At 30.0% G+C, this 25,789-nt stretch overlaps 2 protein-coding genes across 9 annotated transcripts in view; one reads left to right on the top strand and one right to left on the bottom strand.

The window, feature by feature from the left end:
- Positions 1-1,485: 1,485 nt before the first annotated feature.
- On the bottom strand, positions 1,486-2,420 carry Nop10 (Nop10 ribonucleoprotein). The gene is made up of 3 exons (XM_083081746.1): positions 2,263-2,420; positions 2,029-2,071; positions 1,486-1,916 (listed from the first exon to the last, which is right to left on the bottom strand). The coding sequence occupies exons 1-3, from the start codon at positions 2,314-2,316 to the stop codon at positions 1,819-1,821; spliced, it is 195 nt and encodes a 64-aa protein (XP_082937872.1). The 5' UTR covers positions 2,317-2,420; the 3' UTR covers positions 1,486-1,818.
- Positions 2,421-2,590: 170 nt separating this feature from the next.
- LOC145961499 (dystrophin, isoforms A/C/F/G/H) overlaps positions 2,591-25,789 on the top strand; it is a 425,853-nt gene continuing 402,654 nt past the window's right edge. For 6 of the 8 annotated variants that reach the window (XM_083081735.1, XM_083081731.1, XM_083081730.1 and 3 more), the window contains exons 1-15: positions 2,591-2,723; positions 3,409-3,778; positions 4,892-4,982; positions 21,143-21,204; positions 21,448-21,540; positions 22,028-22,105; positions 22,321-22,413; positions 22,650-22,739; positions 22,822-23,020; positions 23,272-23,429; positions 23,521-23,916; positions 24,034-24,675; positions 24,780-24,902; positions 24,978-25,457; positions 25,611-25,768. In XM_083081735.1, coding sequence (XP_082937861.1) covers positions 4,892-4,982; positions 21,143-21,204; positions 21,448-21,540; positions 22,028-22,105; positions 22,321-22,413; positions 22,650-22,739; positions 22,822-23,020; positions 23,272-23,429; positions 23,521-23,916; positions 24,034-24,675; positions 24,780-24,902; positions 24,978-25,457; positions 25,611-25,768 — 2,663 coding nt within the window. In that variant the 5' untranslated portion in view covers positions 2,591-2,723; positions 3,409-3,778. Of the gene's footprint in view, positions 2,724-3,408; positions 3,779-4,891; positions 4,983-11,453; positions 12,153-21,142; positions 21,205-21,447; positions 21,541-22,027; positions 22,106-22,320; positions 22,414-22,649; positions 22,740-22,821; positions 23,021-23,271; positions 23,430-23,520; positions 23,917-24,033; positions 24,676-24,779; positions 24,903-24,977; positions 25,458-25,610; positions 25,769-25,789 lie in introns of those variants that run through there. The other 2 variants (XM_083081736.1, XM_083081732.1) reach the window with 2 other exon arrangements.

Here is a 25,789-nt window from a genome sequence, read left to right as displayed (position 1 = left end):
ATTGTGTATATGCGTGCCATGTTTTCTAAAATATTATAACTTTCTATATTTATGGAATTTTTAATTTCTAAATATAGAGTAATTATAAAATACTCTTGATTATTAATATTTATATATTTGTTAAATTGAAAATGCCTCTTAAAATTCTCTCTTTTCAGTATATTTATATTATGTTTTTATTATCTCATTTTTGTATGCATATGAGAGACAATTTATATTACTTATTATAGTTATTAAAAATATCTCTTTATTTTTATTACATTTGATTTTACGACCAAAATATGTACATATGTACAATTAATTTTCTATATATAATAGTAATAATAAGTTAAACTAAATGTATATATATGCATATATATGTTTTTTCACATATATTTCAAAGACTTATAAATATAAGTAAATTAAAATAAATTTAAACATTTCTAAAAAATTTATCTAATTATCAATTTATCTAATTAGAGTTCAATTATTTATTTTTTTTTAAACTACAATTCATATCTATACTAATTTTTCTATATGTAAAGAAAATTTAATTTATATAGTAATTATTAAAATATGCTTATGGGTACACACATATGCACATTATTTAATACTCACCAAAGTTATATTGTACCATAATGTAAAAATAAACATAAGATATACTACTATGTATTTATAATAATCAATATATGTGCAATAATGTAATTTCTTTTCCATTATATATTAGTATTTCAAATATCAAAGGCAAAAATAACATTAACATTTATATATAAATTTTTTAGGATATTTTCATATGTGCAGATTGCAATCATACTTTAGATCAAATATTCAATATATATATGTTGGATAATATTGTTTTTTTTTTGTGAAATTATATATTTCTAATCTATTATGCATAAATAAATATTTTAAAAATTAATTATTTTATAAATAAAGCTTATTAAATGTTTAAATACTTGCATTTGGTAAATAATTCTAACAAAGCATACTGTATATAGCTAATATTATATATTGATACATATGTAAAGTTGTTTACATATATATATATATATAAAATGCAGATTACCACTTTTATTATTTTTTAATATACATAGAATTATAAATAATATAGGTCTACATATTAATAGTTAAGCATATAATTATAAGATAGTTATCAGAAATTTATATTTTCGGCTTTTTGTATTTCAATTTTTATTATATATATATGTATATGTATTAATTTGCCAGACATTACAAGAATAATATTCATGTTAAGCTAATGAGATTGCTCCTATATGTCATCTTGTTACGCAATTTTCTAAATAAAATTATATTATATATTGCAAGTCAAGAAATCACTGTATACGACAAAGTTTTTATTCTTTATAAATGACATGTGAATATACAGTAAAAAAATAAAATGTTTATAGTAAATATATATATATATATATATATATATATATATCTGTATGAAAATTAATATGTAAGAAATGATTTTGTTTGCTATATATTAACAGAACAACTCAATATTATTTCATACAAATTAATAAATTTATTTATATATTATTTGAGTTAATAAATTCTTATAACAAATAATCATTACATATATGTATTACAGTTATGATGCCAAATGCATTAATATGATTTTTGCGTGTGCATATTTTCTGCCAATTATCACTAAAGGAAGTTGTAGGTGTAAAAGTTGAACTACCTCTGGTAACAGCGATGTAGATTATTATATAGTAGTACGAGATATATTACTATATTGTATGTGTGTGTGTGTGTGTATACATGAATTCTTTCAATTATATTCTACATTTTCCAGTAAAATTTATAACATGATTTTATATGTATTTTATATTAAAAGCTAGGTAGAGGTTGTTGTGTTAAAAGCAATCCAAATCGTTTCTTCATTGTAATCCTTTCTCTTGAATATTTGTCCTCTACAGAAAATCGAGCTATAAAAAAATAGATATAAATATATTACATAAAGATATTATCTACTTTTTGTAATTATTCTGTAAAATAAGATATATAGATCCAAAAATGTAGTTGTTTTTAATAATTTACCTGGATGTGCTGATAATGTAGGTTTTCCATTAGGATCTATTTTCTATAAAAAATAGAAACAAAGAATTAACAATTTTAAGATATTAAATAAAAAAAAGTTTGGAATATTCTATTACAAGAGATAGAAAATGTTATAGCTTGCACTATACAACGCGTGCATATAATTTTTATTTTATATAAAAATAATTGTACATATATAAAATTGTGTATATATAATTTATCACATATAATCACCTTTAATGTATATACTCGCTCTCCTTTTTCGTTCAAATAATACATGAGATACATTTTGGAACGTTTTTTTATGTGATATTTTTATAAACACTTTTCCTTTCTTTCACATCCGTTTCCTTTCTAACCACGCATTTGAGAGTAAATAATTATTTACAACGGAATGCTTGTGATTCTTGTACATAGAATACACAGCAATAAGATACGATAAGATGCGACGCGCGGAGCCAATCACGTTTTTGCTTTTTTATAAAAGAGATAATCTGATTGGCTGTTATATCGTGTGCACGTATTGTCGCAATCATGCGAAGGCGCCATTAGTACTGCATCGCAACGACATCGTTGCAAGTATTGTCAATTTGAAATGATTTCGCGCTGAAAAATTCCTGTTCATACATGTTCTTTTCCTTTGTGCGTGTGTTTGCTCGTGTCTCGCAATACAAATGTACAGTATTTTGCGCACAGTAAGTATTCTTTTAATACACTAGAAAAATGAAACTCGATTAATCAATAGATGTGATAGTCGAAGTCCGACAGATTTGTATAAAATGCATATATATAGAAAAATCAATCGTCACGGATCTAACATAATGGATGCCATATTTTTGCGCTCCGCATATATTATACAAGACGATTAATTGACTTTTCCATGTATGTGTGTTTGCTTTATGAAGCTATAAAAAAATCCATTTGAATAATACAACTAATAGAAAGTTGCAGTTGCAAATTCCTCTTCGCTGAACGTAATCAATAAGGCTTAAAATTAGGTATGGAAAATTATTCTTTATTTTATTCATACTGTTTACGCAATATCGAGCTGCTGGTGGTCATCGCCGCAACCAGCGATATTACACTTGATTCCAAGAATATAAAAACAAAAAAGTTAAGAATTGTAACCATTAACACTCGAAACGCTAAAGTGACGCGCATTTAGAGATTTAGATGAAACATAACTTTTATTACATATTTCTGTCATTCTTTCATCAATCACTTGCCAGTATTTTTGTTTGAACATAAAGATCGATTCCGGATTGATCCATCGGTCAAGGACCGAGATCATCCTAGATAAAATAAGATTCGATAGAGATTCGATCTACATACGTACTTATTATCATACTTATTATCGTACTTATTATCACATTCTAACAGGCTTTGCAATGCCGTGTGACGGACGTAGGCGCGACGATATTCGCCGGTGATTAGCCGGTGATAAAAGTACGCGGCCCAAGAGATGAACAGCCGCACTCGCTGCCAGCGAGTGCGAACGTGTAGGCGTAATGACTGACAATTCCTCCTCGTATGGCCAAGTCAACGTATAGTAAGCACGCAGGCACGATGCACATTGGCGAACGCAACGAGAGCTGTCCCGGATAGTCAGCTGGGGTGTCACTTCCGTTGACAGACAAATCACTGTCAGTGCTCACTCGTCGGTTTTATCGTCCGTGACGAGGCTCGAGATTCGTACGCGATTCGCCGAAGGCGGAAAGCGCATTTTCCTAATGTCACGAGGATTTCCGAGGTAAATAATGATTTATAGAAAAAGCCGATTATCGCGCTGTGTCGCTCGTAAATTGACGCGTCTCGCGTCGCGAGTACGATTTCATGGTCATTGAGAGTGAATTATAACGATGAAGCGTCAATTACGAATATTAGATGTATAGAAAACATCCGTGTTGTCTCTGTCATTCATTGCGAGAAGCGTCATTGATGGTGTTAATGTTGTTTCCGTTAATAATTATACAATAGGAAGCGCGTAATTATCGCAATCTGTGCAAATGTTATATGCATGTTTGCAGGTCGAAATCATACGTAGACATGTGCGCAACAAAGCACTATTACGTGACGCTAAACTCGTGCTAAAATTAATTTTAAACGAACTTGTAAATTAATTTATCATTAAATAAAAAAAAATTAACAAATTAAGCAAGAAATCTTTAGAGTTCATTATATATATGAGTTTTCTTGAAGTATAGAATTTTTAATAATTTTAATAATTTTTAAATAAAAATTCTGTACTTTAGAAGTGTAAAAAGAATTTAATCAAAATGCGCGCATTGAAAAATCGAGAGCATTTTAAGTAATAATAATAATAATAGTGCTCTTTAAATCAAATATACATTAATTCGGATTATACATTAATAGTTTTTGAATTGTTTGATGCAAATTTTATGAATTTAAAATAATCAGTAAATTTCTATTTAATCAAAATATATGATTAGTAATATTCGTTATAATTGTCATTTACATCATTAAAAATCTAAATATCTTATTTCTTATCTTCTTAAGTATGTACAACAAGCTCGAAAATATTTAGATAATAATTTAGTTGTATGTAAAATTTATTGTATTTCGTGCAAATACAACACTTAAATAGGAAAAAAAGTGTATATGTATTCATGATAATCTAGAGGTTACGAGGGAATTGTTATTATACCGATAGAAATAGTACTTTTCATATCAACTTCTGTCCATAAAAAATAATCGTACTGATATCGTCAAAGCAACTTTAAATCTGCCTTACACTACTAATCTCATTCAGTCTAGCGATTAAAACCAATAGCGATTCATGCTGCGCATTTTTAGAGTTTGTTGGATTATCGATTGCAACTGTCACGTGTGCGGTTTGTTTTAGATGCAGCGGAGGAAAATTCGTTGGATTATTCAAGTATCGGAAGAACCGCGGCATGTCGAGACCGTCGAGGAGCAAATCTTAAGCACGAAAGGTAAGAATTCAAAAAATAAAAGATTTCAAGATTTAAAAAGTAGTTCTAAATGATTAAAAAAGCAACTGTTAATTTTTTAAAGGCTCTTCGAATGTTATTTAGACAACTTTTGCATTATTAACATTATACGTATCTATTTGCAAATATATCAATTGCGCAAGTCAATTATCTGTAGAGACTTGCAGTTATATATTATTCGGTTAATGTATAAATGTATTTATTTTAATTTAATTTAATCTAATTCGTGCGCGCTAAAACGAGTAATCATTGTGTGTGTAAAATTACAATTAGAATTTAATTGATATATTATGTGATCAAAGATAATCTGTTGAGTAATAATATTAAGATATATAGTTGTCTAATTATAAATTTAGCAATGATTTCATTGAAAACAGCTTATTTATAACAGCAGTGTTTAGAATTAAATACGAGATTCTTCATTAGATTAACGTAGATAAATTATTACATATATAAATGAATAATTTTAACGCCAGAATCTTTACGCGCGTGAACTTCTGTTTTATGAAGTTTTATTGTAAGCACAATTCCTGAATACAGATATCTCAAGTTGTACATTTGGTCTGATAAGAGAAAGTCGCGATATATACATACGTAATATATCAATCATACTGATTTTTAATTCTGATCTCTTTACGAATTCTTATAAAACTGTCATAAGTGGTACATCAAAAACTGAAAAATTCAAAGGATTTAGTTCAATTTGATCTCTTCTACTTTATACCTTATCACGTCTAATTGTAAGTAATAGTATTTTATTCAATCTATCACGTAAAACATGATATCACGCATGCCGTTTGCGTGATTATAAATAGAAATGATCGGTGCAACATTACGTTTTTGCATCGCACTTTATTCGTCGCGCCTTTGTTTATTCATCACTTCACTTTTCAGTATATATATATATATTCGATTTAGAACGTCTTCCGTTGTCTAACGCCTAGTTTCTACCTCTTCCGGTCTTCCTATTGTCTCTCCGTGAAATTTCTTTCATTCATTAATTTCCTTATTTCTTCCACCCACTTTTCAGTATAACATCTTTTTATAGGTGATTACTATCATCTCATGATAATTCCTACGGTTTATGGATTCTATTCGCGCTTTTTTTTTCTTGCTTGATTAAATTTACTTTAAACCGTGTAAAAAAATATAACGTGCGAAATATTGGTGGCACCGATAAGGCAAATTCACGCTGATATTGAGGCAATTTCGTTTTGTGTACTTAACCGTTAGCAAATAAATCAAGTGACTGCACTCGGCGACGGATGTCCCAAGGCGCAATCGGCAATGGTGCATCCGTACGAAAAGAGATCATGTTATCGCTCTTTATCTATAATTTTATTTTTCGATAATATAAACCGTTAAAATATTGGCAAAGTCTACAATTTAAAGAAATTATAGAAAAAGGTATTTTTTGCAAAGTTTGTGTCAATCGAGAAAAAAAATTCAGATATATAAATATTAATGAAATCTTTTTCGATAGAGATGTATCTTGTAAGTTTTATCGCATACATTTTGTGCACATTAATCGATTGTATAAATCTATATACCAAACGCGGTGTTTGATGCGTCGGCGCTATAACTTGTGGAGAGATCACCCGCAGGGTCGAAATCTAGATACCGCGCAGTGTTGTAACGGGCTGCGTCCCATGAGGTCGTTCCGAGTTATGGAAAGTCAGAGATGCACTCTTATTATAGAAGTTCCCTAACTTCATAGACACGTTGTACTTTCCGTGGATCGCGACTTGGGAATAAGTGTTTGACAAAATGTGCAAAAGCGAGTGAAATGAACATGCTTAGGGGATGCAAAATTCTTCTTAAACTATATTTACAAAAATATAATGTGCATAGATAGGAAGTATTTTCTTTGCCAAGTGATCACAAAGATCTCGAGTGATGTTACTTTCCATTAGCAGATGAACAAGCGGATTTGTTGTTTTGTTACCGAGTCAGTAATCGAATTATGATCGTTTTAAATGCGGAGCGTATCATACATTTTTCCTAATTTTACTGTGTTTTCTATTATAAGTTGATTTTATTCATAGAAATTTTCATATCGGGTATTAATCAATTTAACTAAAAATTCATGAATAATAGCTACATACATAGTTGTGCAAGAATAAATTTTGTAAAAAAAATTGGAAAAATTTGTATATATTATCAAATTATATAATAAATTGATACGAGATATAAATATATTTTTATGTCGATTAAATTGACGGTCATTCTATATATCGTTTTATCATAATTGCCAATTTGACTTTGGCCGATTTAAATCACAATGCACGGATGTAATTAATGCGCAGTCAGTTATATCAAGATGACAAATACATACACAGTGATCATTTAATTATAAAAGTAATATATTGCATACATATTTTACTGTATATTTCGAATTATTTGGGTATTTAGAGGATCGAAAGTTAACTATGTTATAAAATATCAATTTACATTTCGTAATTATATTATAATATTATTGAAAATTGATCATAACTTATACAAAATTGACCGTAATATTTAATTGTACCATAGCGTATTATTAATATTATTATTATTTCTGTTTTTATATTTATATCAGCTACATCAGTTATATCATATAAATGTCGTAATCATTTTTTTAATTATGTTAAGAAATTCGTGCTATCGGTTTGCTATGTATCATAATAATACACATGTCCAAAAGACGTCCAGAGAACATCCAAAGGATAGTCAGAGGATACTTTAAATCCTCTGGATGTCCTCTGGATGATCTCTAGACGTCTTTTGAACATGTGTACTATTAGGGTATGTATTAAAATTTAATCAAATGCTTATAAAAAAATATATAGTAGATATATAATTGAGATATAATTAAAATTGTATGGTGAAATATAAATTCTTTTGTAAAACTTTCTGTACATCTATATGAAGTTAATAGAAAATGGATGATGATATATGTAAGTATAATCAATGATTAGTTAAAGTCCATTTTCGTTATTGCACGTTTTTTTTAAATATATGTATGTGATTCTTATTAATATTAATTTCGTGTGTATTAAGAATGTATGTTTTTATAATTTCACAAATATTCTGAACAATTCTCTTTCTTTCTGTTTCTTTCTTATTATTTATGATTCGAAATAATAACAAGAAATATTTTGATATATGTGAAACATTTTAAATTTTAATTCGATATTGTCAATTTAGCTGTATTTAGCATAATAATCATTTTCTACCATTCTTTAGAGAGTATCAAATATATTTGAAATAGTGCTCCCACATTTTACTCGTTAATTTTTGATTCATTGTCTTTTGTACTAGAAGGACATGTACACAAGATTATCATAAATTGCTATGTGCAGCTCATCTTTATGTAAAATCACAAAGAATTGATAAATCTAATTTAACTCTCTCTCTCTCTCTCTTAACTTGTACAATATAATAATATTATCTTTCTTTTCGCCACGAGTTAAAAAGTAAAGTAAAAGAAATTTAATTTACTGATGAATATAAAATGTCATAAGTTTTGAAAAAAAGAATAGACAAAGATTGTAAAACAAAATTGCGACAAAATTTGCTTGCAATTTTATTTAATTACGCGCATTAGTTATTTTTTAAGTTGGTTAAAATACACAATGACTGTTGACAGTGAGAATGTTAGAAAGGATAACAGTGGCATTGTGTGTTTTCGTTGGTAAACTATTGTTCTAAGTGGTTTAAATATTTCTACGGTTAACAGAATGTTTATTTTCCCGTGTCAGAAATGATATGCTTGTTATGAAATTAAAACTTTTCTATATTGCTGAATAAAAATGTCTCAGATAGCAATAAACATCCATAAACTTATCGAAAATTCGAAAAGTTTTAAATTCAAATTTAAGAAAAATATCCAAATATTAATAATTGAAATTGCAATAGAAATTACTTTGAAAGCGCACTTATATACGATGCTTAATTACATTTAAAAATTTTTAAAATTATTTAAAATTGTTTATTATAACTATATTCGCTTATAAAAAGTACTATGTTTGAGAGATGAAAGAAATTTTTATTATATCATTCGTATTATATTTAGATAGCATTTACGTACAATAAATACAGCTAAGATAGTAAATTATGAAAATGTTATCGCGAAATGGGAGGAGTGTCATAAAAAGAATGTGTCATATCGCAGACGTCTGCAGACAAAAATAGAGACATGTTCTTTGAGAATTGAGCGGTAATCTTTTTTGACTCTTTGTGGTCTCATGAGTCTTATAACTTTGGAAATAGAGGATGGTTATCTCCTGAAATTGCATGAGTAACAAACACATTTCACAATCAAATTTTCAATCAAAAATTCAGAGACGTGAATCATTATTTATTATCGCAACTTTGTTGAGAGAGATATGAGTTTTATCAATAATTTGATTAATCGATTAAGACTTTTTTGATATTATATTTTATCGCTTATTATATCATATAAAGTTTTATTTATGATATCACATATTTATTTTCATTGATAATTCTTTCGATAAACATATTTCAACAAACAAAATTTTTCGATAAACAATTATTACTTCTTATGAGATTGTATTTTACAATAAATTAATATTTTGAGAATTAAAATTTAAAATCAAACATGATGAGGGTATGGCATAATATTGAAATTATATTAAAATTGAATAAAAATTAAAAATGAAATGTGAATGTAAATTTTTTAATTCGTAAAAAATATTTCTTACTCTTTGATATTAAATTACGCTTTCAATTAAATTTTTATCAATATAGATTAAAAATGAGTAATGAACTATTACAGTGCTCTGCATTCTTTATTTTGATATGTATATATGAATTAAAATGTTTAAAATGTGCACAGAAAAATACTGTTTTGAAATATTGATGATTTGCTTCATATCATTCATAACCATAGTAGTATTAATTGGCATTACTATAAACAGATTCTAGATATGAAATTAATTAAATCTGTGCCTATAATGCGCGAATCAGACATGCAACCATGCGCAACGTTATCAGTGAAGCCAATTTATAATGACATCAAGATGCTATCTCTGGGTTATTGACACGAGCACTTCCGTGACACAACACATGCATCTACTATTGAGAATATACATTAGCATTGATACAAAATGTAGCAGTATCAGTAACAAAGATTAAAATTTCCGGTTCAGCATTTCTCTACACGGTTTTAATCTGGATTATTCTTAAAATTATCCGAAATTAAAAACTAATACTGATTGAAAACTCTACGGTATAGAATAGAAATTTGAAACAGGATTGAATCGAGCATTATAAAATTTGTAAAATTTACTTTAAATATAAATGAAAATCTAAGGCAAATACGTTATAATTTATGAATACGTTACAATTTATGGCTATTTTGCTTTGAATTTTTTTAAATGATAAGGGGACGTGTGAAGTTTTCTGAAGTAAATTTTTATACAATTTTGTCTCCCTGCTAAAACAAAATTTAAAAATATATTTTAATATACAAGAGTACAAAATTCCATGCTTGGTTATTTATTTTCTAATTTTAAGATTGTTTCATGCATATATATATATAATTGTTAACACAAAATGTTGCTAATTTGCTATACGTATATTTCATGTAACGTATGTATGTGAATGTGTAAAAAAGAGTATTAGTGTGTACATATTAATATGTACATAAATTTCTTCTCTCTCTCTTTCTTATCATGTATCTGCTATTTAGATAATTAATTGTAAACATGAGGTTTTCGGTTAGCAAATCCCGGGGCCCGCGTCTATATCTGTTTCATCCGTAGAATACCCCTTCTGCTTTCTGAATTCCTGTTTACCTGTGATCTGTTGGGCCTTATAATCAACGAAGCAGACTGTAAGGCCCAACCTGCAATAAAAAGACACCTTGAAATTATCTACGTTTTATTTACAAAAAGTAGTTGCATCGCAGATATCTTTAAAACGTATTATGTAGAAAGTATACGGGTATAATTTTATACCGAAATGAAAGAAATGATGATAAAAAATAATTAAAAATCATACTCGATAGAGAATAACATTTTTTCCAGAATATTAGATATCTTTTACACACACATATTCTATTACACTTTTCTGGATTAATTATCTATAGAGATTAGAGATTTTGCAGATCTAAAAAATTTTCGATTTATATAAATAGATTCACATAAACAAGGAAGTGTATCTTTGTTGACGTCTATTTTATTTCTCTTTTGACTGTTTTTTTTTGTTTGTATCAACGAAAATGTGCGTACGATTAAAATATATATATATATTTTTTTTTTTATTAGTTTCTCGTGCGTACTCGAGAAGGCCCACCGTGTTTGGAGAAAGGGGAAATTCTCGCGATTGGAGCGAGTAAGAGGGCAATATACGGCGAAGACGGATGCGCGGCGACACGAAAACGGAGTTACACTGTCGAGATATATCAGGGTGGGAGAAGCTGGGCCTTACAGCAAGCCGTCCGAGGTTGCCAGTTCGCTAGTGGCACGGCTGACGCGCGTTGTGTTTGGTAGCAGTCGTCGATTGACGTTAGCTCGCGTGAGAGCTTCGTGAGAGTTTCGTTGTTCCCCCTGTTCCCCCTTCCCGCGATCAGCGTCGTTCACTTTCCATCCATCGACGGTAGTACAGTAGAACCGCGTCGAAAGATCGCTCGATCGATCGGGATGTCACCAAGTGTTTCATTCTGTCGTCGTCTTCGGCTAAGACGACGGTTGTGAAGGTTGAAACGTCGTCATCTTGTTCGCGCGTGAAAGAGAGAGAAAGTTAAAAAGTTAACACGCACGAGCCGCGCATGCGACGACGAGAAGTGCCTTAATTCGATATACACATGTTTGTGCGTGTGAGTGAATGAGTGTCGTGTATGGATACACGGTGCCCCTTGACTTGTCAATGCGGAATCAACAAGTGGCATAGCAGCTGAGCGTGTAAGCGCGCGCGCGCGCGCGAGTCCCGATTCTAACCTCCGCGGATCAGCGGCGATTCCTCTCGCTTATTTACGCGGGCTCTGCCACCGCCAACGGCGAGTATCGCGCCGGTGATTAATGTGATCTCGCTGTGTGTGCCCCCCACCCCGCTCCCGCTTCCTTGCAACGCGTGCCCTTGGATATTACGTCGGCTGCGATCCGGTGTCGGCTACGTCCGAATATCTCAAGATGGAAGTCGTCTATATAGGTGCGTGTATATGTGTGTGTTTTTTTTTTATATACCTTACGTCTACGCGGTATACATGTGGGTATGTGTGTGGGCGAGTGGATATTGTATGTCGCCGAGTTTCTTACTGCAACGAGATTCTTTCTTCGTGTGATCATCTTGAGCGTGTGTGTCGTTCGTACCTGGCGAAATCATGCAAATCTCTTTCTCAGGATCGTTTCCATCTTCTACGGCCTTGATCTCGAGCGATCGCGGCAAAATCTGACACGATTCCTGTAGATAAGAGTTCACATATTTTAACAATCTTACATTTTATCTTACATTGTAGATAAGAGTTCACATATTTTAACAATCTTACATTTTAAACTTGACACGTTATTTCTCGATGACGTACTTGATAATCGCTCAAATTCAATAAGTTCATAATTGTTTCATTAAACCAACGGTTATCGCTTTTTGAGATTTTGCAATAATTATTAGGTTCAGTTCATTAACATTCCAAATCGAACAAAAGAATATGAGCAATCATGAATCATCGAGTAAGCGTAAACAGACGTTAATTATTTTAGCGTTTTCCAATTTCTTATAAAAAATAATTTTTTATAAAATTATTTAAATAATACCTTTTCATTGACATTTGCCGATACTTGCTCGCTTTCGTTTGCTTGATTTAAACTCGCTTCATATTATTATGACATTCGTCATAATTATCCTATTGACTCTATTTATCAGCCATTTATTATAATTTTGACATGTCTTCTCGTATCATCGTGTACAATCATTTATTATTTATGGTTTTCCTTTTGATCTTAATTAGCTGATAATGTTTTGTTTTTTTAAACATGTATTTTTTTAATAATTTTTTTTAAACATATTGTTCTTGTGAGAGACATACAAATATTTAAATATGAAATAGGAAGTCTAACATAAGACATATATTATCTATGAATCACACACACACAGTATTAATATAATTTTAGTGTTTTCAAGTTTTATAATCTTATAAAGTATAAAGAAATTCTTTCCCTTTATCTCTCTCTCTCTTTCTGCATATTTGTATATTTCAATAAATACTTCTAATTTTGATTGTTTCTTTTATATGAAAATTGCACATTTATTATATGTAAATTTGAGAACAAAATAGTTTATGGAAGACCGATGTAAATAAGATATATAAATATTTTAGTTGTATTTTGTTCTAGTATTTATTTATATATTAATATTATATTTTAGTTAAATTATTTTATTAAATAATAAATACTTGTTATGTTAATTGTATAAATATTGCATCGTGAAATGTGCCAATTATTTAATTTATTATCAAATTTCTTATCTATTATTAAATTTATTATTAAATATCTTTTTTATGTATAAATCGCGCGATTTGACAGTGGGCTATTCTCTTTAATAAATATCTGTCTATATTAATATTTCTTAGTACAATCACGTGTTCGAGAATCACGTACGTGATCATCGCGATTATCTGACATTGTCTTTTATAACAGCATGTTACCGGCTATATATTTAAGCGGTTAACTTACATTTTTCATGTTATTCACTCATACTAAGCAATGACGTTATCTATGCCTATATAACTTATCTTATCTTGAAATTATTTGCGCTCGGGTACTCGGCTAAACATACGTCAGAGAATTGAGAATCGGTATAAGTGTACATATATACATGTTAAGAAGGATACACATAGATAGGTAGGACTCATAACCGTTAACAACTTGAGTTTAGCGCGCACGTGCTATACCTTATGGTGCAGAAGTCGTTGACAATTGGCAAAGTGCGAATTCTTTATAATTGTTAGATGCGGGGGATATCTTTTAAATTAGAGATATCTTCTGACATTAAATTAAATTAACGTATTACTAATTGACATAAAAATATTACAGCTTTTTTTTAAAGATCGCTGACGATGTATACAATATGTCATATTAAATATGTCTATTAAATCAGTATAATATGTATATATGTCTACTAAATCAGTGCAACAAAATATTTAGTTTATATTTGAATTTTGCAAAATCTTTTTAATTATTATCAGAAGAAAATTTCTTGATAATTGATTACATATCAGTTTAAAGAGCATTTTTTTATGATAAATTATATTCAAATTCGTTTTATATATGATTTATATATTAAATCGCATATATAAATATAAGGAAGTTTTACAAATTTCTATTAAGCCGTTATAATAATTATTTGTTGCATATAAATTACATAAGTAATTATCTAATTATATAGATTGTAAAAGTATTAATAATATATTAAACAACACATCAACATACGACGTAATTTCATACATTATCACATACTTGATGAGAATAGATACAATGGGAGTACATATGTTCTATGAGGTCGTTATGCTTTTAACGAGATTAATACATTTACTGCAAATTATCTCTTATAATCTATTCTCTCTCTCTCTCTCTCTCTCTCTCTCTCTCTCTCTCTCTCTCTCTCTCTCTCTCTCTCTCTCTCTCTCTCTCTCTCTCTCTCGAATATAGCGTGCTTCATAGAAAAATGACGTTTATGTTATTAAATTATATCAATTTCATTATAATATACGCTACAAATTTAAATACGTAATCATAAATTATACACATATGTAAAGAGAAAGAGAGAGAGTGAGAGGAAGGGGGAGGGGACGAGAAGGTAAAGATTTCTTATAAGCTTTTTTAAAATAAATTAAAAAAAAATTTATAATAAAATATTTGTACTGGCAAGAGGGAGTAAAATTTGATTGTCAATCCTTTTTTAAATTATGATAAAAATTCATCATGATATTAACGATGTTGATTCCACTTAAATGCATCAATTTCTATTATCGATTGCATTAGTTGCTTCCACCCGACTATAATGAAATGAAATGACATTAGGTAGATCCCGTGCGTCTCTAAATAGATATGTCTGGTATCTGTGATGTGATCGTCGTGTGAGAAAAGTAGAATGTTCGCGTTCTATATGCGAGCTCTTGATAATTTCGCTGGCCACCACACCCATTGACGTAGTTAAATACTCTCACGAGAGCACACATTGACTTTATTCGGTCCCATCAGGACGCTTGACCCGCGAAACCTTTCGTAGTGCCTGGTTAGGGCCAACGACACGCACGCTCCAGGCATATCCAACAGAGGAGAAGTGTGCCATACTCGTGCAGCCGGTGGTAGTCCGCATTGTCAGCTCGTTTAAACAATTGTTCATGCTACGCAGCCGGCTTGTTCGCTTAGCATATACGGTGCTCCCAATGTATGCGCCATGGAATTGAAGGGATTCACCCAGTGACGCATTTACATTTTTGTCGTTCTAAGCATTTTGATCTCTGGGTATCTGAACGAATATACGGTTAAAAAGGATTAATATTTTATATTTTATATAGTTATAATTAGCGTCAATTTTCAGCTAATCATTTTTACTAAGAAAAAACAATTTTTATTTTATTTTAAATAAAATTATTATAATAATACGCATGATATATGGGTGGATTATCTCAAAAACTTTTTTGCTTAAAATCGATAAATGATTTGTTAAAAATTTCATCATCCTCGATATTAACTAATATTTTAAACGTATATTATGTATTAAAATTCTCTAAGAAAAATTACTGTGACATATTTTTAATGCTAAGCAGGAAACTATATTTTACTTTATTTCCTTTCATATGAATCGCACTTAATATGAAGCGAGATTCAGACGACGACTTTTAGCGTTAATTATATGCGCGTAAAAATATCGTACGTATAGAATCTCTACTTAGTGTCACACGCAGCGCTAAATACAGTCATCTGATTCTGGATTTTATTCCTCTGATATGAAGACTGCATCCATTGCCAGCATGGGGTAAAAAATAGTTAACTGCATTTAACTCGCTAAACGCGCAGCGAAAATGCAAGTTGAATTGGCTGAAAGATTAACTGGTGATAAACGGCGCGTTGCGGCGTTCGTTCGATTAAGTTGATTGGTTTTTTGCGTGCGAATTTGCACTTTTCACAAAAACCAATCGCATTACTCCGGCAAAGCAATATAAAATGTATAATCGATTTTTTTCGCTGAATAAGCGATAGATGTACATCGAATCCTTTTTTTTCTATCATTTCGATTCTCCTTGTTCTTCGCACTTCCCATTTAATGAAGAGACGGGAAGGAGTGTTTTTGAATCTGCTTCCAAAAAAAAACTTAAGAAAACATTTGCGGATCAATACCTCGATAATTTTCAGTTATTTTCATTCGCGAATTCCAGTAAAACAAACGGCGAATTTTATCGGTTTATACTAAACAATTGGATTAACTTGGGATAAAAGATATTTCTTTACATTTTAGTCGATAATATGACGGAAAAAATGGCACAACTTTAGCGACTGATCGAGATTTCGCTCTGACATTAATATTGCAAAATAAATCTAATTTTTAAGCACATACGTGAAATCATTACACATCTATTATTCACTTTACAGTTAAAGTGGTCGTTAGATTATTTAATCAAATAAATATTTTATATTGTAGATTGACACTAAAAGCGAATTCTATTGTCAAAGTTGTTAAAAAAGACTTGGAATTGAGACTTTAGACTTGTTTTTTTTTTCGTCGAAGAAGCCTTCTAATAGCAAAGTTATGTACGTGTGTGTATGTGTATAAAAAGTTATTGATGCAAAGAATAAAATCATTAAAACAATCTTTTTCGGTTAAATAAAATATTATTTGGAAAAATAATTCTTCTCGCGAGATTTTTCTTGAGACACATTCAATTTTTTTCATTAAATTCTCTTGATAAATTTGACGATTTTAATAAGAAAAAAATATGCATGCGTTAATTACAACTAAAACTACTAAAAATAGAGTAACTTTTCGATCCGTCAAAATAGATATTTCTTTTTCTTTCTTTAAGTGTTCGAAACGCACAATTAAAAACAGAATATTTTGCGATATTAGAGAGCGAAAGCCTAAAAAATGCACTCTATTGATCGCTGATATATTCGAAAGTTTTCATAACTGAAAAAAGGAGAAGATGCTTTTATAGCAGTTAGTTAAGTTTAGCGGTAACTTCTGATGGCTAGTACTATTTCCCCGACGAAGTATGTTATCGATGTGTTAACGGTGTTATATGTTGCGAACTTGCGGTTCGTTCAACCCTCGCGATTGTCGGTTATGCGAACGCAGCTTTCATCCCGTTAGCAATTCGACGTAATGAGCGATTATCGCATCAAATGTGCGATACGTATTCTTATTTTTTATTATTTTATAGAATAAAGCGCTAATTTCTCGATAAAAACTTATATCTCTATTTTTTAATGACAATTTCTCTGGATATTTAATTTTTTTTCCTTTGTAAACTCGCCACATAACTTGATGTATAACTTCTCATTTAAAATAACTAAATTTACGTTAGATGTCGTAATGTTTTTAACATATCACATTATTATTTTAATTTTATAAATAATTCGTATTATGGTATCAAAGATATAATTGAGATTCAAAAGATTAAGTTAAATGAAGATATGGAACGCTGGATATTAATACTTTATCGATATGAAAGACAAGCTGAAGACAAAAGTTATAAAAAATGCATTGAACAAGTATAGAATCTGTCTTGAGTGAAGATTAAATATCTAATCGAAATATAATTTTGTTCGAGATTCACAAATTTATTAAAGTTTGGATCTGTGCGATATTAATGCTCTAATTGTGTTTAATTATATTTTCTTGGATATTTATGACTTCCTTTAAAAAGATAGAAAGAGATAAAAAAAGATAAAAAGAGATAATTAAAGTTAAAAATAAAATACATCAAAAATATGTTATAAGAAAGATAGAAAAAAAGAACAATTAATTAATGTTGACAATACACGAAGAATAATAATATAAATATACATTTTATTCATTGCTAGAATTAAAATATTGAAATTTTAATGTTAAAACGCAAATGTATATAGAGTCGTATGAGATATTAAAATATAATTTTCTATGAACAAGTGCGTTTTAAACTGCACATGCATACTGCATATGTGCTAATTTATAGCAAGGCAAAGTATTTACAGACACACAAGTTCTCTGTTTGCTTAATGGCGGTATGCTACCGTTTATACTGCTTGCTTTGAAAGAAAACGAGCGGATGTGCGTACCTAAACAAAGTTGTAAAACGTAGAACAAGTTATAATAAATATTTTTTTAACCAATTTGACATAAAGTGCACTCTATTATAAAACAATGACAATAATAGTATATGCTTAATAATGAGTCTAAATAAAGATCATTAAACTATGATTTAAAATTTTTTTCCTTAATATCAATCTTCTATCTGTATTTTAATTTCTTTAATTGTGTCCTTTTAAGATCTTTATCGGGTTAATTATTCTCATTAAATATATTGGTAAACGTGTCAGTGTTGTTTTCTTTTTGCAAACAGGAGAAATAATTTTATACATTTATATATATATATATTTAATCCTCGGTATGATACGATAAGATTCTTTAACAGAAGATATAATGTTCAGAGGAAAAAGAAATCGTCGAATCCAGATCTTGTTGCGCCATATTCGGGAATGTCACATTTTCACAGGGCTGGACGAAGATGTTTTATTGCCCTGAACATAAAATTACACTACAATTAATTTTGCATATTTCTATATACTAATCCCAAAGTATACTTTTTGGCAAGAGTCATCAGTCACGAGTCATCATTAACTGTAATATAATTTTATATGTATTTTTTCATTTGCGAATTGAGTTTATATTTATTATTGCATAAGATTTCAATCAATCACTGATTAATATTAGGTTTGAATTCATTAGTCTCACGTTCCATCATTTTTTATTACATGCATAGAAGCATGTTAGAAGAAATTACGCAGCACGTTTCTGTACATAAAATGTTATATAATAATAATAATAATAACGCGAAAGAAAAAAAATTTAATCTGCTTTTAGTGACAATCTTGTTAATTTTAATGACAGCATTTTCCTAGTCATTCTGACTTTTCGAGATAAGCTAGAGGACGACCAAAACCCGCACGAAATAGACTGTCTTTTGCTTACATCGAGCTTACGACTTACTTTAGGAAAACGTGATCACCATTTACGATTTCTTTTCGCTTGCGTGTTCCGCATGTAAATTACGTTTCTTGAGAGATAAATATACGTTCATTCATTCATTCATTTATTCGCAAACGACTTTGTCGGTTAATGTTTTTCTTAAGACTTGTTAAAATGCGCGATTGACTATGGAATGACTTTCAGATTCCAAGTAAAAGCTTCATGTTGTCACTTATCACATGCATTGGCAGTGTGTTGTGTTTATTGCGGAAAGTTTTTTACATTTCCGGATTAACATAAGATTCGTTTTAAAAGTGTACGATTATTGGACGATACGATAGAATGCATATTAAGGATTTTTCCGAGTATACTTGAAAAAAGTGATAAGTTGATAAGATTATAATTTGAAAGTTACTACTGGCAAAGCAGGCAAGGTCTCTTCTATTGCAATGTGCGATCGCGAATTGTTTCTACGTGGCGCTAATTTAATATGCAACGATGCAAGAGTGCACGTGTCTACGCTTATCTAAATATAATTTTTCAGGCGTGTCAGTATGCTGGAAGGATATTTTGCGAACGTGCGGGAGTAGCGACTCCAGATTAATAAACATTCTGAAATGCGCGAAAGCTGACATCATCTATCATTCTATTTTTATCGACATTGCCGATATTCGTGGCTTCCTTATAAGCCGGTTGCATCACGACCATGAAATCACCATACGATCAATTCCGTCACTCTATGCGATAGATGACGACAACTATGCGTAGAATATTCACGCGCTTAATAATCCTATAAAATAAACAGGTGCTATTTACAATATACTCGTGAATTTCTACTGGTCGACCTAAATTTCGAGAGTTTACTGCTTCAGTCATCGGGGTCAACTAATGTCAACGTGATAGATAGCGATGAGCTGCCGTTGCTGCGTTGGCAATAATTCTATGAGAGACTAAAACCGTCAGTGGATCAATGACTGTTGTTCCACTTAATGCATTATAAATTGCTACAGTATCTCAACCATTAAAGCGCGAAATGAATAATTGAGAATCTCAGAGACAAAGTGACGTTTCTCTTAATTAAATGTTAATTTTTCTTTGAATATATATAAACTATTATAAAATAAATGTATCCTTTTAATTTTCAAAAAAACAGTTTGCTTCTGAATTTTGGAATTTTTGGCTATTTTTTCAGGAGTGACATGATAAAATAATAGCAAACTTAAATTTTTGACTAAAACTTTTTAACTTTGATTTTTGATTATAGTGCAATAATATAAATCTACATTAATATATTAAAGTTAGCATCTCAACATTCGAAAAAATTAAATTTTTATGTCATTTGATTGCGCACTATATATATGCTATTTTTTAAATTTCTCTACTTGCATTCATTTAGAAAGATAGTTATTTAAAAAACATTTAGAAAGAACGTTAACTTTCCTAATCCCTCAATTCTTTACAATATAATTTTTAATTAACATAATCAAATTTTTACTTGCTCATTACCGTCCAAGTTAAATTTTTAATAAAAAATGTTTAGTAGGAAACTCTTGAAAAGCCTTTATATTAGGCTTTATTCCACCTATCAAATGAAGTAATTAAAAATTGATTTTTAATTACTTTATTTGATAGGTGGAATATTCAATATATTTTCATTTGCACATATATTGATGTAATATTATTTAAATATGCTAACATAAATAAAATTCAAAGTAATGATTATAGTACAATTGATGATATTCAGAGTAATTTGTACATATGTTTATCAGATTTTATAATATTATTTGACGTGAGGTATATTTAATATTTAATATTTAATTTATATAATATTGCGTTACACACGCACACACACACACACAATATTAAGCATTGTGTATGTGTGTGTATGTTTTCAATGCAATCTTTCTCTTAAAATATTTTAAAATAAGTGAATTCTAAATATTTTATTACAACAATTAATAATAATGTTGCAGATGAGCGAGAAGATGTACAGAAGAAAACGTTCGCCAAATGGATAAATTCGCAGCTTCTTAAGGTAAAAGATCCATACTTCATATTCGAGGAGTATCTTATCACCGCTCACTTGTTATCATAGTATTACGAGTAGTAGTTTCGCTCTTAAACCTGTCTATGCATGGAATGTAACAAATACCTACTTGTCACATGTGTTCGTTTCTATATTCGTTATCTGCATCATATACGATGTAATAAGTCGAGAGATACTCCTTCGGAGAAAGAATGCGAGAGACGGATGTTTAATCTGTCTTACTTTCTGCAGAATCATCACGAGCCGATCAGCGATTTGTTCGTCGATTTACGAGATGGAAATCGTTTGTTATCCCTCCTGGAAGTGCTCACTTCTAAAACTTATGTAAGTATGTCGCAAACTTATCTCGGCTACAATAATCGTTTAGCGGTGATCCGTAATTTTGCACAAGTTTTTCCGTGTCATACTCGAAAGCGCTGTTAAATCGCAAAGCCGATCATTAGAATATCTTTTATGTTAGCTTCAGGCGCTTTCTAATAAAATTATTCCTCATGCATCTCACGTCAGCACATGCACACATTCACGTTAGCGAATTGCGAGCAGGTGCACGTGCATCGGGAATATTTGCATAAGAGTGCATGATTATGAATGCGCGGTAGGCGTAAGAATGTTCCATTCTCGAGATGTATATAGCGCCCCGGCATTTGCATTACCCCACGCAGGTGTTCTCTTTCATCGTTGAAATTTATTTTGTACAATGGGTCTATAGAATTGGTCGTAATGTAAGGATTATATTAAAACAAGTTGCGCGAGAAGGCCCAGTTAATTTTATCTTATTTTTTTAAGTGAAACAATACATATTGTTTTACAGAAAAGAGAACGCGGTCGGATGCGAGTGCATCATCTTAATAATGTTAACAAAGCATTGCAAATTCTTGAGCAAAATAATGTAAGTACAAATATAAATAATGTGTACATAATGTAACTACAGCATTTATTATTATTATTATTATGTTTGCAAGCATGCTACATTGTTAAACAAAATCAAACTATAAAACAAATTACGCGAAATATTTTATTTTAATAGAAAAAAGTGTTTAATAAATAAAGATTTTGGCGCGTAAATATATAAATAATGCTACACAATAATATATAATATTTTAGGTGAAACTTGTCAATATTAGTAGCAATGATATTGTTGATGGTAATCCGAAATTGACACTTGGTTTGGTGTGGAGTATTATTTTACATTGGCAAGTAAGTTCGATGCTTATATGATATATATATTTTTCACTTAAATATTAAATATGTTATATACACATTAATAAAATTATATTAAATTATAATAAAATTATTTTTATTTTGTTACGTGATTTAATATGTTATTCGTTATGATTCAAAATGTTATTCAACCTTTGTGATATATGATATACATATTTACTATATATACTTGTATCATTATTATTAACTTTTTCATTAATATGTTTCACCAGGTACATTATCATTTGAAAGATTTGATGACAGAATTACAACAAACCAATTTAGAAAAAACACTTCTTGCATGGTGCCGTCAAAATTCGCAGGTAAAAATTATATAGATACGTGTTGTTAAAAATAAATTAAAGCAAGCATATTTATTTTTATATGTAATATCGCTTTTTTCAGAATTATCCTGGTGTTGATATTAAAAATTTTACAACATCTTGGTCGGATGGATTGGCGTTTAATGCAATATTACATAGATGGAAACCTCATTTATTTGACTTTAATAATATCGCGCGTAAACATCCGAATGCTAGATTGGACCACGCTTTTCGACTCGCACAAGAACATCTTGATATCGAACGTCTTTTGGATCCTGAAGGTTATTTAATTTAATACATATATATCACATTAATATTAACAATATATATATATATAGTATTAACAATAATTTTTTAGCTTTCCCTAGTTTTATATATTTGAAAGATAAAATTTTACATTATTATCTTTTGCATTTTTAAAAATATTTTAATTAATTTTTTTATTTTATTTTTATAAATATGCAAAAAGTTATTAACTCTATCAGCTTATATAATAAGCCAATGTTATTTTATGAGTAATATTTCATTACAGATGTCAATACTTCAGTACCAGATAAAAAATCCATAATGATGTACGTTATGTGTCTCTTTCAATCCTTACCACATTCTGGGGATGATGTTGGTGAACTGGATCTTTCAATCGCAAGTGACAGTACTCCAGTCAGTCCAGTTACAACACCAGGAACAGAGGTAAATGAATGGTAGTTTAATTAAAGAAAGCAATAGCGTTATAAAATAACATATCAGTCGTGTGTAAAAAAAAAAAATATTAAATTTACAGAATACTTTATCGTTCAGCAATTTCGGACTGCCAGCTTCCCGTCCGATAAGTTTGGCTACAAATGTTTCTGTCGAGCTTGGCGGTTATCAGGTCGCGCTTGAAGATGTTCTAACATGGCTTTTGGAAGCAGAAGATAAATTGAATCATGCCCCCGAGCCAGGCTCGACTCTAGACATATTGAAACAAGAATTTCACGAACACGAAACCTTTTTGATGGAACTATCTGGTCATCAAGACGGAGTGGGGACTGTTCTAGAGGAAGGTGCAAGATTATTAGCTGAAGGCGGACTACATAAAGATGAAGAGCATGAAGTGCGCGTGCAAATGTCCTTACTGAATTCTCGATGGGAAGGACTTCGAATGCGTGCTATGGAAAGACAAACCAAAATTCACGAGGTTTATACATTTCGTTAATGAAAATAATTATAAATATATTAGATACGAAAAAAAACTAATGCTGATATTTAATTATATTTTGCGAATATATTATATCGAATCTGTGATTATTTCTAGGTCTTGATGCAAATGCAACAGACACAGTTAGATGCATTGCGACAATGGTTGACAAAAATGGAAGATCGGATTTCTTTGATGGCAGCAACTGAAATAAATCCGTCAACTCTCGAGGAGCAAATGAAACATTTGAACGAATTGGAACAAGATATTCAGGCACAACAAGACATAGTCGATGGTATGAGAAATATGGTAGTGGTCGTGGATGAAGAAAGTTCCGAAACAGTTTATGCTCAAATGGAAGATCAATTGTCCGCTCTTGGTGAACGTTGGAGTCACATTTGTCAGTGGAAAGAAGAACGACGCCAACGGTTGGAATCCCTGTCTATGCTTTGGCAGAGTATTATTGATGATTATAAAAGACTGGTAGCATGGTTAAACGAAATTGAAATTACGTTAAAGCAAATGGAAGCTAATCCAGCATCTGAATTTGGTGAAGTACTAGACAGAATAAGAAAGTTGCAGATTCTTAAAGCAGAAATGGATATAAATCAGAAAAAATTAATGTCTCTACAAGAATCAATACAGGATTTAGATGGCAATAGCTCATCTTCAGATTACGTGAATATTTTGGAGAAGATTGAAAACTTGCAAGATCGATGGGAAGCTGTTGGACAAATCATGGAGGTTCAATCTCAAAGGGTAATTTGAATATAATATCCCACCATGAAATTCATTTTATAAAATAAATATGTTTCGCTTCTTGAATTCTTGAAAAATAACTCACGTTTATGATATTACACTAGATAACAAACTCTGGATTTGAATTTGATTTAAAGTCGGAAGAAAGCATAACAACTATTAAAGGAAATGAATGGATGTCTGAAACGGTAACAAGTATAGCATACAAAGAAGAGATTACTGCTACAGTATGTATATTTTTCATTTTTTTCAATTATGTATCTTCTAAATCCGATTTTCGTTAAATATTCTTATTTTTTCAGTCAACGCCACATAGTGATTCAAAGAAACGCCGTGTGGATAGCTCCACTAAACACGAGTTTGAATCGGCATTACTTCATTTATATAAATGGCTAGATTATGTTGACCTAGAAATTAGTCGTTCAGAAGGAGTATTCGATGAATTAAGCGTGGAAGAAAAGAAAGTTGTTTACAAAGATACTCTTGTAGACGTGGAATCTCATAAGAATGAATATGATAAAGTTCTTGAAATTGGTAAACAATTTATCGATGAATTAAAGAACGCAAACGAGTCCATTGAAGAAGAAGAATCCAAAATTAAGGACATACAAAATTGTTGGATAGCGACAAATAATCGTCTGCAGGAAATAAAGAAGCGGATAGATTATCTGGAAGAAGTAAAGAAATTCCGGACTGAACTAGCCAGTTTAAATCTAATGTTGGAGAGTTATACCAAGTGGTTTGATACAAATAAAGCAAACAATCAAATAGAACCATTCAGGGTAAGCTAAAATATTGCTTTTTAGTACAGTTTAATGTCTTTAACATCAGTATATTTAATTAAATATTAAATTTTATATATATATATATATATATATATATATATATATATATAATAACTATATATTTTAATCATAATTTTAAATTTCATTTAGGTTAAAATGAAATCAATGAAGTCACATGATGAGCGCATAAAAAATATGCTTGAGAAAGCAAATGAACTGTCAGAAAATCAAATTGCAATTACAGAAAGTAGTAATGTGGATGTAGACATAAAAGCGTTTTCCACTAATTGGGAAAAATTGTACACTTTGTAAGTATTATTCAAGATATA

The sequence above is a fragment of the Camponotus vicinus genome, unplaced genomic scaffold (assembly GCF_025532165.1).
Source record: "Camponotus vicinus isolate PSW18456_S1 unplaced genomic scaffold, iyCamVici1.0 SCAF_11, whole genome shotgun sequence".
NCBI lineage: Eukaryota > Metazoa > Arthropoda > Insecta > Hymenoptera > Formicidae > Camponotus > Camponotus vicinus.
This window is presented reverse-complemented; position numbering and strand designations above follow the sequence as displayed.

Coding starts and splice junctions, on each gene's coding strand:
- Nop10 (XM_083081746.1), bottom strand. CDS start 2,316: ATGTATCTCATGTATTATTTGAACGAAAAAGGAGAGCGAGTATATACA. Junction 2,072..2,262: donor AGCGAGTATATACATTAAAG/GTGATTATATGT, acceptor TATTTTTTATAG/AAAATAGATCCTAATGGAAA. Junction 1,917..2,028: donor TACATTATCAGCACATCCAG/GTAAATTATTAA, acceptor ATTTTTTTATAG/CTCGATTTTCTGTAGAGGAC.